Source organism: Lissotriton vulgaris, chromosome 11 (genome assembly GCF_964263255.1).
Source record: "Lissotriton vulgaris chromosome 11, aLisVul1.2, whole genome shotgun sequence".
NCBI lineage: Eukaryota > Metazoa > Chordata > Amphibia > Caudata > Salamandridae > Lissotriton > Lissotriton vulgaris.
Genome location: NC_141699.1, coordinates 485,916,787 through 485,931,125, shown reverse-complemented (window position 1 = coordinate 485,931,125; position 14,339 = coordinate 485,916,787). Strand labels below are relative to the sequence as shown.

The window sequence follows — 14,339 nt, the reverse complement described above, 5'->3', positions numbered from 1 at the left end:
TGCCATACTCATTACGGATTTCAGACTGTTGTCCTGTCTTCCAGGTAATGGCTCCGTATCCGCGGGAGGCGTTGGCATGCTCCAAACCCTGCGGTGGGAGGGCGCGGCTCCAGAGTGGCATCATTGCCGTACTGCAGACTTCCAGGACCGGGTCGGGAGAGGCAGTACTGGAAGCATTGGAGGAGGCGCACAGAGACAGGCTTGTGATCTTTGCTCCAAACCGAAGACCTTTGTGGCTGAAGGTGGTGTGGCAGGGATAGGTCTCAGGGACGGGCTAGCTGAAGGTGGTAAGATGGTACCAGAGGCGGCTGGAGCCGCAGGGGTTTGTTGTATCCGGCCTCGGCCTCATTTAATGGCACCTTATTCTATCCACCTCCTGTGGCTTCCATGAACAACCTTAGAGGCACCCAGCGAGTGGTGGAGTTAGGGGGAGGGAGGGGGGCAATATTGTATGGAGAGGGGCAGATATCAGAAAATGAGATCCAACCTCTCTGCAGGAAAAGTTTGTTGATATACGCTTCACACAAGGGGTGCACAATCCATCTCTCTCCCAGAGTTGGCTATTACGGACCCCCCATCCCCTTACCCCACGAATAGCACAGGCAATATTAACGTATCTAGGTCACCAGAGGGTCCAAAAAAAAAGAAGAGGAGGTGGGAGAAGGGGGAAAGAGCTGTGTTCCCCACTGTTGTAAAGAGTCCCAGGAGCAGGGGTAGAGGAAAAAAGGCTTCTGTACCGAAAGTGAAGATTACACCCTCGCTAAAATCCTATTACAAGGTTCTCGCCGCTCCAATCTCAATCCCCACTCAAGAAGACACTTTTGGGACTTGTAAGTGCACTAGGATGGAGGCGAGTCAGCCTCAGGAGGCACGAGGGGCAATCTTTCCCCCCCCCCACCTTCCCACATAGCCTCTACGCCTTTGCCTATAGGGACTACAGTGGAATCCAGCAGCTCTAGAATGACTACGCTCCCCACCACAAACAGATTTACCATGCTGGAGCCACATGAAGGGGACAATCAAGATGAACAGCCAATATCTATACAGCCCGTTCCCGACCTTAGTCAAGCTCCTCAGACGACCCCTGAGACTTTGGCTGATATCCTCTTAGCCCTCAAGGAAGAGATGGGGAACAGGTTTACAGTATCTGAAAACAATCAAGTGGCGATACAGGCCTCCTGCGTAATTCTAGCACAGAAGCTGGAAGAAGTATCTTTAAGAACTGAGACTTTGGAGCAGGAAATCTCTAAGATAAAGGAGGCACTCGATACATCCTCAGCAGGGATGAATCGATTAATGAGGCAGAATAAAGAAATAAGGGATGATCTAGAGCGTTTTGAGAACAATTCCAGAAAGAACAATTTGAGATTGATTAATGTCCCAGAAGCCCTAGGAGGGTCTGATATTAGGGCTTTTGTGCTCTCGCTGTTAAGACATAAGGTTCTCAAAAACTGCCCAGACATAGATCTATCTACAGAAATACAGCGGGTTCATCATGATGCCTACAAGAGAATCCCCGTGAAACAGAAACGGAGAACAATTCAAATAAACTTTCTTACGTATACCACAAAGGAGGCTATTTTATTGATAGCACTTAAGGAAGGCTTACTGTCCTCAAGATCATTCTCTTTTTCAATCAGATCAGATGTGTGCCACACTACTGCCCAGAAGGGATGGGGAATGGGCAAGTGGATGGAGGAGTTGAATAAACTGGGAGCTAGGGCGCAGGTAAAATTCCCAGTCTCATTCTGCACAATGTGGAACAATCATATGTACGTGGATCGCTCAGTGGAGGAGGTGGATGATCTGATTGCAGAAATTAAGACGGGAGCAGGAACTTAGAGGAGTAGGCCAGATGAAGAGGGGTTGGGAGGCAGAGGAGCCCTGAAAGAAATAAGTGAATTTCAATATACCCGGGGGATAGCAGGGAGGGTTCCGGGGGGGGGGGGGCAGATAGGCATGGGCACGGGGATTCGGAGGGACACGAGAAATGGTTGCACAGCAGCCCTCTCAGAACTATGTAGAGCATTTCCTTCCTTGGTCATAAAAAAACTTGCTACTAGAAAAAAAGTGGGGTATTGAGGAGATAATTTTATCCAGCAAAATCAGACAGGAGCTGGGTATACACTGTTTGCATCTTCAGGATAGGCTTGGGTTATTATCTTGTTCAGTGTACTTTACAGGCTGCTCTCTAGTCAAAGCCTATGTGTAGGGTGATGCTTCTCACAGTAGGTAGTCACCAGTCTGCTGCACCCACAACAAGGGTGCAGGTGTGAGGTTTCGGTCCCAGGCTGTTATCAGCCAAATGAAAGTGTAATCAGGGAAAGAGAAAATGATGGTCCTCACCTAAAGGTTCCCTCCACTTTGCACAACAGGGTCTGTAGACCTACTCCTCTCCCCTACCTTCTACCAAATGGCATTGTTCAGGAAGACTAATCAGCAGTTCCCTGCAAGGTAAAAGTCTTAATTGAGGTTCTAAATATACCCTGTATTGACTCCTCTCAATTCATTCCCTAGGTCCCCTCTCTTCAGCTTCACAGATCAGGAATACATTTCAACGGTCTGGAAAAGAGCATCCCCTCCATCTTGTACAAAGGTCAAGCCTGTGGTAATCAAAAGGGTTGCCACACACCACTATTAGTTTGGATCGCTCACACACACACCATGCATGAACCACACTGGTTACACACACCAAGACGCACAACATACCCTTGCAGTGTTAGCTCCATGAGTTTTGTAAGTGTATAGGACAGGGGTCTCTAACCTTTTCTGTACTGAGAGCTACTTATTTTCAATGAAATGCATTGACACCTACTAATATTATTAGTACTGTATAATTTCAATGTTGTTATATGTATATTAATTCAGCCAAGCCAAAGATTTCTAATATAGTAAGCTGGGCTGCACACAGGTGAGCTACTCAGGGGTAGCTGGAGAGCTACAGCAGCTCATAAGCTATTTATTTATTTATTTATTTTATTTATTTATTAAGTTTATAGTGCGCGACAGCTACCCGTGAGGGTTTCCCGGCGCTAATTGACCAAAAGCAACCTAACAACAATCAAGCAAAAAAAAAAACTACTGATTAAAGAGCCAGGTCTTCACTGCTCTTTGAAAGCAAGCATGGGTGTCCTCCATACGAATAGCCAGAGGGAGGGAGTTCCAAAGTCTGGGTCCTAGATTAGAAAAGGCACTACCACCCATTCTGGACAGTCTAAACTTGGGTACACAGAATAGGTATTGAGAAGAAGAGCGGAGAGAGCGAGAAGGGATATAGGGCTTAACAAGAGACTGAAGGTATAGGGGAGCTACACCCGCCTTAATCTTGTGCATGTAGCTTAGGGCCTTGAACTTTACACAGCTATCGTTGCGGCGCCAATGGAGTTCCCTCAGACGCTCCGCAATATGGTCTGTTTTTCGACAGCCGCAAAGGAGCCGAGCAGCGGCATTCTGAACTAATTGGAGGAAGCGAGTGACCGCCTTGGTGGATCCCAGATAGAGCACGTTACCATAGTCCAATCTGGAGGACACCAAGGCGTCAACCATAGATCTCCGGGTGTCTGAGGGAAGCATCCAGAAGATTTTTCTGAGCCACCGCAGGATGGTAAAGCAGGTGGCTGCTACTTTGTTGCCTTGGTCCTTCATAGATAACCCCTTGTCGATGGTCACTCCAAGGTTACGCACACGTTCGGAAGGGACCGGCAGGGCACCCATGGCAGAAGGCCAATGCCTCGGGCTCTAAAGATCAGGGGGCATATTACCAACAACTAGCGATAATTATCGCTATGTTGGCTTAGCGGCAATATTTTTATCGCCGAGCTGCGGCGATTTTTATCGCTTAGGAGCCTTGCTATTATGAAGGTTTATCTCCTAAGCGATAAAAATCAGCCGAAATGCATGAATATCGCCGAAAAGTCCGCGAAATTCATGCATTACCGAGCTAATGCTCTTAGCCATGTTATCCACCTACCATTGGATAACATGGCTAAGAACTGCTATGGGACAGGTGTTAGCTTTTGGAGATAATCGCGCTTAGCGCGAATATCTCCAAAAGTTGGTAATAGGAGATAGCGATGTTAGTGACTGTTTCCAGTCGCTAACATCTTGGCACGCCCACTTTGCATGTCATTAGTGATAAATTTCACTGACATGCAAAGCGGGGCCCAAGATGGTCGCTATGTCCTACTAGCTGTCGTTAACTGGTGTTAGCGACAGCTAGGTAATAGGGAGATAATTTTATCTCCGCTTTCTTGGCTTTTAAAACCAAAAAAGCGGAGATAAACCCCCTTGATAATATGCTCCCAGGTTTTTTACACAATACCAGGACCTCCGTCTTCCCGCCATTTAATTTAAGAAGGTTGCTGTTCATCCAGCAAGCTATGTCGCTGAGTCCTGTTTGCAAATGGGATGGCGAAGTGGGGTCAGCTTGGGATAGGGAAAAAACAATTTGTGAATCGTCGGCGTAAGTGAATAAATTCAGCCCAGACCTTTGAGCAATACGAGCCAGGGGGGTAACATAAAGATTGAACAAAAGAGGACTCAGAATGGAACCCTGGGGTACACCATGTGGGAAAGAATACATTTTAGAGGTGGATGAGTGGGAAAAAATTTGAAAAGTCCGATCCTTCAAAAAGGACGAGAGCCAATCCAAGGCTTTACCCCCAATGCCAATGTTCGCAAGGGCTCTGATGAGGATGTTATGGGATACGGTATCAAATGCTGCACTGAGATCAAGCAATATGAATGCAGCCGTTTCCCCTCGATCCAGAAGCAGGCGTAGATTTTCAGTCACACCTAAGAGAGTGGTCTCGGTGGAAAATCCCGGGCGGAAGCCGGACTGAGAAGGGTGTAATAAGTTGTTAAGCGCAACGTACTGAGACAAGTGTACGTGAATGTATCTCTCCAGGACTTTAGAAAAAATAGGCAATAAAGAAATGGGCCGATAATTGGAGGAAACATTGGGATCAGCAGTGGATTGTTTCAAGAGTGGAGTGACCATAGCTTGCTTCCAGCAACTGGGGACAGTAGCAGTATTTAGAGAGTGATTATGCAACGTGCAGATGGTAGAAAGCAGGGGGAGGTCCAAGGAGCGTAGTATGGAGGCAGGCACCAGATCCAATGGCGAACCTGACTTAACCTTTCTCAGGGTCTCCAAGAGGGTTGAAGGAAGAAAATCAGGCCAGGACAGGAGTGGAACCGATGGCTGTGTTAGGGAGACAACGGCCTCACCAACGGCATGGAGCAGGTTGGCCGAAATATTACTGATGTTACTAGCTCCATGAGCGGCAATGTCCTGATGTATGTTCTCTATCTTGGAGATGAAATACTGTGTGAGCTCGTCGCATTTATTGTTAGATAGGGGGGGAAGTGTGGCCGTAGTCCTGGAGCCAGCAAGTTCCTTGACCACGCTAAACAGAATTTTAAATTTATTGACCGCTTCGGAAATCATTTTATTCAAGTAGCTTGCCCTAGTCTGGGCACAGGCTTTGTGATAGTGCTTCAGCTCAGTTTTATAAGCGAGGCAAGCAGAGGCGGAGTAATTCCTTCTCCAAGCCCGTTCTAATTTTTTGCATCAAGATTTATCGATTTGAAGTGACTCATTATACCAAGGGGCGGGAGTTCTGTGAGTGGTGCTTTTCTTCAGAACTGAAGGAAGACAAGTATCTACTGGCTGGAGACCGTTGGTATAGATGTAGAACTTTACATGAGTAGCCCAAGATGCCTTCACTCCAATTGCACAGATGAAAAGGTCTGGTCACAACTATGGATTCACAAATCACAGTATGCTGCCACCACCACTATATGTGCTAAAAGAACAAGATACAGTAGTCCAATTGTCTGTCAATGAGGGTACCCCCTCTTGCTAACCAGACATGTCCAGGACCATACTCATGTCCTGTGACAGGCCTAGGCATCTGTGCAAATGCTGGATTGGAGCTGGATTATATTGTTGTGATACTAAAGCCCAAAATTACAAGTTTGAATACCAGATACACTCAGTTGGGCAAGGCAACATGGCTGTACAACATTCAGGGTACATTCCCGTCCCAACAGGAAGGATCACTGAACGTTTTCTGCCAAGGCCTCTTGAGCAAAAAAAAAGCAAATTTTGTTTAGATATACACATACTGTCAGTACTTTTGTACTCTTATTCAAATCAGTTCTTGACTCCGACAGGAGTACTGTATCCTGCGAGAGATACGTGTTCTCATACTTCCCTGCATTCGGATAAAATCAAACAAAAAACATATTTTGTTCGGGCCTTCTCATCCATGTAACAAAATTACTAATACTTTGTACAATCAGTATCGTAAGTGATAAATATTCTAACTCTTGACTCAGCTTTGCAGTGTGCATACCCCTAAAATGGAGCAAGTCTTAAGACAATCATTTTTCTAGATAACGAGAACAAGAACTGTAAATGCTCAGAAAGTATCTGAGCCATTAAGCATATGATACCAATCTCTCAAGAGCATATATTTATTAAGGTGTTTTGTTATGAGCCATAATGTAATGTCATCTTTTGGTCTCCTACTAGTGCTAAGTAGCACTTAGTTAGAAATTCATTGCAGTATTTCTCACTTCATGTGGCGACTACGTTTTAAGGTGGAGATGCATGCACAGTCTTTTAAGGCTATAACTCATTTTAAGGATAGCAAAAGTTACGTAGCAAAAGCATCACAAACTCACATTTCCCAGTCACTGAATGTCCACCTTCGATAGTTTTAGGTCCACATTTCTGAAAGATGAATTGGCAGAACTCCTTTGTCGGTGCGACGAAGTCATCTTCCAGGTCCTTCTCTTGGAGCTCTTCAAGTCTCATCAGCTTCTTCTTACTTGTGGGCCGATCAAAAACGAAGCATTTTCTGCCTGGAAAGTAAAACCTGATGCACTCCCTTGGCTTGTTTTGAATTGCTATTTCGGAATGGCTGCCTGTATAATGAAAGATGAATAACAATTCAGATATATCATGCAGGATCGTAACACAGTTTATGGACAGAGCCGGAAAAGACAATTGGTGAGACAGACGAGCAATTGAGAGAGAAGACTCCCAAAGACAAACACTTAGTAGGTTTGTTTGAAGCTGGTGATAACAGAATCAGTCAGAAAGACAAAACAATAAAATAGGCTTAATACAACAAGAGCATTCTCAACAACTGCCTTGAAACTGCTGAAATGTCCGCCTGAATAGTAATACTGAAATACAGCTAATGCGCTTCTTCTCCCTATCCCTGGTGGCTATCTAGCCAATAGAATGTATAAAAGACCTGCTTAATAGATGTTCGTCCATGGTTTGGCCAATATCTATGCGGAGGCGACCATATGCTAGTGATGTGCCATAGGGTTTTCAGAGGTGGTCTGGCTTCTGTATGTAGCACAGCAAGTTGGATAATACAGAAAAGATAGATTTCTCTTTTCACAGCCAATTTTACTGCTTAATAGTGTATCTTCTGTAGCCCTGTGGCCTACTTACGCTATGTCAGACCCCATTTGGGTGCCAGGGGCTGGCAGGATCTACTAGGCCTCAAATGTGGGGGTTGTGGTTTTTTGCCAAGGATGGCCCAGGGCCCACCTTACTATAGCTCAGAAAACTGGGCCAAGTGCAACACGTTCCACTCTTGACTCAGAGTAATGAGGACAAGCTTTCACAGGCTTCCCAGGGAGGTAGTGATGTGGTGCTCGAGCCTAGAACCCAACACTCAACCATCAAACACAATAACATTGATGTCCAGTCCTTGCTTTTACAATAATGAGAGTACTTTAATCACAGTTGTATTAAATACCAAACACTTCAGGAAATACACAGGTCAGTGGTCCCGAGTGCACTCCCCTGTTGTCTACATACCCGTACTGCTCCCTCTCTTTTCCTACCCTGGAATTCCCTCTAGCTCAGCCTTCCCAGTGGTTAGACTGGTGTGAATTTGTCTCTGGTGCAGTGATTAAATGCTCAACTGCACCTAGTCTTTTGCAATATCTTACCCCTTCCTATGGAAGTTGATATACTTAGATTCTATTGTGTTACATTTCCATCCCCAAGCAGCACTTCCATGCACGTTGGTGGGGTCCATGGAGTGCAGACACCAGAGCTGGGCACAGATTACTTTGGCAGCGTGCCTGCCCTGCACTTATGTAAATGTAAATGTATTTGAGCTTCTATAGCGCACAGCTACCCGCAGTGGGTTTCCCGGCGCTTGCTTAGGGAACCCGTCCTGGTATTCCCCTGTGAGACAACCCCAACAGGGTATCCACAAGGTGAAAGCCAGGCATCCCGCCGCGAGGGGCCGTTGTGGAGATTAAGCAAGCTATTGCCCAGAGTCGCAGAGTGTGAACCCGTGAGTCGAGAAGGCACCGGAGCAAGAATTATCGAGTTCATGGAATTTTTAGCCCAAGACCCGCCGAGGCGGGGAATTGAACCCTGGTCCATGGCCGATCTCAGCTTCCGGGTCTGCCGCCTCTAACCCCTGAGCCACACTTCTCCACATGGCAGAGGTTGCAACACTAGGACTCAATGAGGATAGCAAAGGCCTCGGCAGTCCTTCCCTGATGAAGCCTCCTATGAGCAGGTGCTGCTAATGAGTCAGGTGGTCAGTAGTCTCAATCAGTTATGGTCATGGACAGACTGAAGTAGGTAGCCCCCGCTGGGCAAAGGGCAGTCTGGTATATTTAGCCCACGTACAGGCCGACGGTAGTCCAGCAGATGTAGCCCACATCGGGCCCATAGCAGATGGAGCCCACTGACCCATGGCAATCTGATAGATGTATCCATCGGTACTATGGCAGATGCAGGCTCTGCTCAGGCTTTCAGCATTCTGACTGATGCAGCCCAGGTGAGGAGCACATTGTCGCAATTGTTGCCTTGGGGGCCCCGCAGGCACGATTCTCATGCAGTCTTTTTCTTGCTGGGTGTCCTGCAATCGCGGGACACGTGCAAGGCATCGCTCCTTCCAGACAGTCTCTCTTTATGTAGGGCCAGACAGCCTCCTTCTTTCTCACAGCAGGTATGAAGACTTTATTGCAGTCAACAGCTTCTACAGCATAAAGTCTGGACTTCAGGTGATATCACCTCACCTCTGAGAGATTGACTGGCATGCAGACACCAGCCCTGGTTGCAGTACCATTCTTCAAGTACTCTGTGGAATGGACATTGGGCCAGATGTATCAAGCTATTTTTTAGTCGCAAACGCTGCGAATCGCTAAAAAACAGCGTTTGCGACTAAAAAATAGGTAAGGTAAATGGTATGTATCATGCAAAAAGCCTTGCAATATTAAGGAATCACAAATTTTGCGATTCCTTAATATTGCGTAAGCATTAAAAAAATCACAAATTGCGATTTCTTAAATGCTATGTATGAAGCATTTCATTTTTGCGAATTTTGGCTAAGAAATCGCAAATTGCCACCAACTTGTAGTTGGTGGTAATTTGCAAATTCTTTCACAAATGCACTTTTTGCAATTTGTAAAGATGCCATGTGACGCTCATACATGCCCTTAGGGCATGTATGTGCGCCAAATGCGCACACATGTCATCTTCAGGGGTGCAGCAGGGTGTCCTTGAGACACCCCTGCACCATTGAAATTATTTTCAATTTGCGATTAGCAAATTGCGAATCGCAAATTGAGAATAATTTCACATTCATTCCTATGGGCCTCCTAGCCCATAGAAATGAATGGGAAATTATTCCTTAATTGCGATTAGCAATTTGCTAATCGCAATTAAGGAATTTTAAGAAATCGCATAAAAATAGCGAATTTCTACATACATACCATTTTGCAATTCTCAAATAGCGATTCCTTAAAAATTGCTATTTGAGAATCGCAAAAGTGTATATTGATACATCTGGCCCATTGTCTTGAACATTAAAAGACTTGGAAATGGAAACAAGTGGTTCAGGGACCACTCTCATGCGCAACTTCGTGACACAGGATCACCTGTTCAAAACTGTAGAACTGGTTTGGGGTGGTTCTCCTTTCACATGTCATCTGCCGGCTGTTTTCCAGACACAGCCCTTGTGTAGAGTGATGCAGTGTGAGGTTTCTGAATCTGGCTGTTATCAGCCAAATGGAAGAAGTAATCAGGGAATGACAGAATAGTAAGCCTCACCTAGAGACTTCCTCACCATTCACGAGAGAGCCTGTACTATGACTCCTCACTGCCACCATCCACCAAACAGCAGTGTTAAGAAAGACTTATCATCATCTCTTTGTTAACGAAAAGGGTCACAGAATGTCTTTTTTTTTTAAAGTTTAGAATGCTTTATTGAAGTAATAAACATTGTAAAACATCTGTACAAAGTCATAGAGCGGCAGGATATGAATAAAACAAAACATGATATGAGAAACAATGTCAAAACAATATCCTCATAGATTAAAAACTGTACTAAGAGGAAATGCATTTTTAAAAGATTTTAAGAGAAAGAGAAAGAAGGAAAGAGAGAAGAAGAAAGTGGAAAAGAGGAGGCGGAGAAAGAAGAGACAGAAAAGAAGAGTCCTGGAAGTAATGCAATTACAAACAATTTTGAAACAGGGTTAGGTATATGGTGAACAAATTTAATATGCAACAAGCAGAGTCAGTTTGGTACTCCGGAAAGAAAGTTAGTTAGTGGCAACCATAATACGTCTCTTCTAATCAACAAAGCAGTAGAGGTATCACAAGATCGGTCCAATCTGTGATGATGAGACAGTAAATTCCACCAGGTTTGATATGACATTTTTGAGGTATCTTTCCAGTTAGTAGTGATGATCTGGTACGAGATGGCTAAAAATGAGTTAATAAAATTGCCATCATTACTTTGAGTATCCCAGGCCGGTGGAAAAGCTCCCCAAAAAAACATGTGTAATGTGAAAGGGGACAATTAGAAGATAAAATGTTGTTTAATTTCAGCCAGATACCTGACCAAAAGGATTTAACAGAGGGACAATCAAAAAACATGTGAAGAAAATCCCCCTTTTCATTGGGATAAGGCCAGCATTTAGGAGAGTCTAATCATTTGAATCTATAAAGGTCATTAGGAGTAAAAAATAATCTATTGTAAAAATAGTATAAGGTCTGTGTGGTGCTGGCTGAATGTGAGGTGGTATGAACTTTAGACCATAGGGAATCCCAGGTGTGAATAGAGAGGTCAAGGTCTAAATCTTTTTCCCATAAGAGTTCCAAAGTGGATTTGGTTCGAATTGCAGGGGAATGAGATAATATCTTATAAATGGTGGCAGCTTTAAATTGGGTGGAAAAGTCAATAGAATCAATAATGCGGGATGAGTGCTCAAGTGCAACAATAGGGTTTTCCTGAAAGTAGTAATGAGTAAGAGCATCCTTAAGTAGAACATAGTGAGGGGAGTGATGAGAGGAAATATCATATAAAATTTGGAGTTTGGAAAATGACATAAAAGAACCATCTTTCATCAGATGTTGGGGGGCGATAATGCCTTTGTCAATCCATTCCTTCCAAAATAAGGCACAATTGTTGATCTTAAAATGTTTATAATACCAGATCGGAAATACACAGGGAACGATCAGCCGAAAGATGAAAGCCACACAAGAAGACCGTGAGAGCCCTGGAGTGAATGAGAGTAGGAGAGGAGAAGCGTTTCGGAGGCAAAGTAATACGGATAGAGGAAAGGAAAGAAAAAGGAGAATACTGGGCCTGTTCTAAGGTGCTCCATGCTGTACATGGCGGAACAGTGGAGTCAGACAAAAAAGTCCAAATTTTGTTTAAGGGTGAAGGCCAAGTGTCGTCTGAGATTAGGGAAATTAACCCCGCCCAAACCTTTAGAAAGTTGAAGACGAGCCAACGAAATTCTGGGTTTACGATTATTCCAAAGGAACATGACAATGAACTATTGATGGTGCAAAAGAAGGTGTTAGGAAGAGAGACAGGGAGCATAGAGAGAAAAAAATTAATGATTGGGAGAAGCATCATCTTAATCATAGCTAATCTACCCAACCAAGAAAGGAAAAGTGGAGACCAACCATCAATGAGGGCATACTGATATTCTTTTTTTTTTCTCCCCAGTTCCAATGATTACGAAGCCATGTCGTACTCCTTTCGCTTATTCACGTCTGTCCTTCATATTTAAGGTCAATTTGTGGTATAGGCAGTGGTGTAATTTGGCTAATGGCAAGTTCCATTTTAAGATTACAAAAGGGGCTGTGACTTAGTGTGAAGCTAATCTAGCTGTAGGGTCTTGGCGATCCTTCTTAATGATTGACCCCTACCAGTCCTGCACTGAGACAGCATTTTGGTCTTCCCAGTCACACTCTTTCGAGCCCACGGCACTGATGGGTCAGCCATGGTTAAGATGAGGAACAAAAAAAAAAAAAAAAAAAGCATATCAGTATGATTGATTCTAATAATTTCTTTGATATTGTTGGAGTAAAGAACTCCTAAACATTTAATATGCGAAGAGTTCCAGTCAAAGCCAGAACCAATGAACATGGAGGGGAGGCAACATTTCTTTAAAGGCAGGATTTCTGATTTGTCAACTTTCAATTTATAACCAGAGACATTGGAGTAATCATGTAAAAGGGAAAAGAAAACCGGCAACAAAACGGATGGCTTAAAAATGAGTAACAAGATATCATCTGCATATGCAGTAAATTTAATAAAAAGGTTATGAAATTGAAACCCCGTATAATGTGGTGAACATCTAACAGTTTCTATGAAAGGTCCAAGTGCAAGATGGAAAAGAAGGGGGGAAAGAGGACATACCTGTCTAGTTCCCCTGAGAAGAGGAAAATATCGAGATTGACAGCCATTTACCCAGACAGATGTAGTAGGTGCAGAATATAAGAGTTGTGTAAATTTGATGATAGGGGGACTGAAACCATGCTATCTTAAAGCACAGGATATAAAATCTATCAAAACCCAATTAAGCCTATCAAATACTTTTTCCTCATCTAAGGTGATAGCCGCCACAGGAGAGATAGACTTTGTAGTTAGATGTATGATGTTAAGAAAATTATGTGCGTTATCGGTGATTGACCGTCCTTTAACAAAGCCAGATTGATATATGTTGACTAAATTGGGGATAACCTTATTGATGCAAAGGGCGAGGAGTTTGGCATACATTTTGCAGTCAGTGTTTATTAAGGAAATGGGCCTATAGTTCTAGCACAATTAGGGATCTTTATCTTTCTTGGGTATTAAACAAAGCATCGCCTGCGTGAAGGAACCCTGTGGCACACCAGAAAGCAGAAAAGAGTTAATCAGTGACATGAGGTGGGGAACAAGAAACATTTTGAAATGTAAAAAGAATCGGACAGTAAAACCACCCGGTCCTAGTGTTTTATCTTTGGGTAAGAGAGCAATGGCCTTTATAAGTTCTCATACATAAATAGGGACGTCAAGAGATGAAAGATCGAGGGCACTATCAGGAGGTTTGGGAATATTTTTAAAAAAAGAGTCAATGAGATCTAGAGAAGGGTGGGTTTCAGGAGTGTAAAGAGAGGAATAATATTTAGTGAAGCATTCGAGTATGTTGGCATCTGAAAGGTGCAGATTCCAAGAATCTTCCTTTATGGCTACAATTTTAGATTTTTGTTTCTTGGTTTTCAGATAGTTTACTAGGGATCTTCCTGCCTTGTTATGTCCACCATACATTTTTGCATTACATTTGAGAAGAAAGTAACAAGCCAATTTCCAAAATAACTTGTTATATTGTATTTTGGCTTTAACAAGAAGGGGGTAGTGTGTCAGGGCAATTGGTAGTGAAGTATTTATGCTTTAAGGTTTTGAATTGTTTTAGAAGCAATGTTGAATGTGAGAGGGCTTTCTTTTTTTTTCGAGATACAAATTCTATAACGAAACCCCTAGCAGATGTTTGAAAGCATCCCAAACAAGATGGAATGAGAGACGGAGGAAAGGTTGTGAAGAGAAAAACTCTTGTGCGAATAAGGTGAACTGTTCAGAGAATTGAAGGTCTAAAAGAAGGGAATTGTTAAAGCGCCACCGTCGAGATGTAGGAGAAGAGGAGGGATAATCCATGTCTAGAATAACAGGGGCATGATTGGAAATAAGGTTAGAACCTATTTCAATCGTATTCATAAATTGCATCTTATTTGCATTGTATCTGGTTTGGGATTTATGATCGAGGAAAGGATCCATAAGTTGATTGCAATCCCCACCCATAATCACATTTTCAGCAGAGTGTGAATAAAGGAAGGTGGAAAATCGCTCCAAAAAGATAGATCAATACCATTTGAGCCATAAACAATACAGAAAGAAAATTGTTTGTTATTAACTTTGACATCTAAATATAACCATCTACCATTTGTATCAGTAAACTCATTTTGTAAGAGAACATTCAAAGATTTATGGAACACAATTATCACACCATTCTTG

The 14,339-nt window shown here is 43.5% G+C and overlaps 1 protein-coding gene across 1 annotated transcript in view; it reads right to left on the bottom strand.

The window, feature by feature from the left end:
• LOC147682140 (guanylate-binding protein 1-like) overlaps positions 1-14,339 on the bottom strand; it is a 392,581-nt gene that overhangs the window by 96,595 nt on the left and 281,647 nt on the right. Inside the window, exon 7 of the mRNA XM_086943549.1 lies at positions 6,691-6,933. Within this exon, the coding sequence (XP_086799675.1) occupies positions 6,691-6,933 (243 nt within the window). The remainder of the gene's footprint in view (positions 1-6,690; positions 6,934-14,339) is intronic.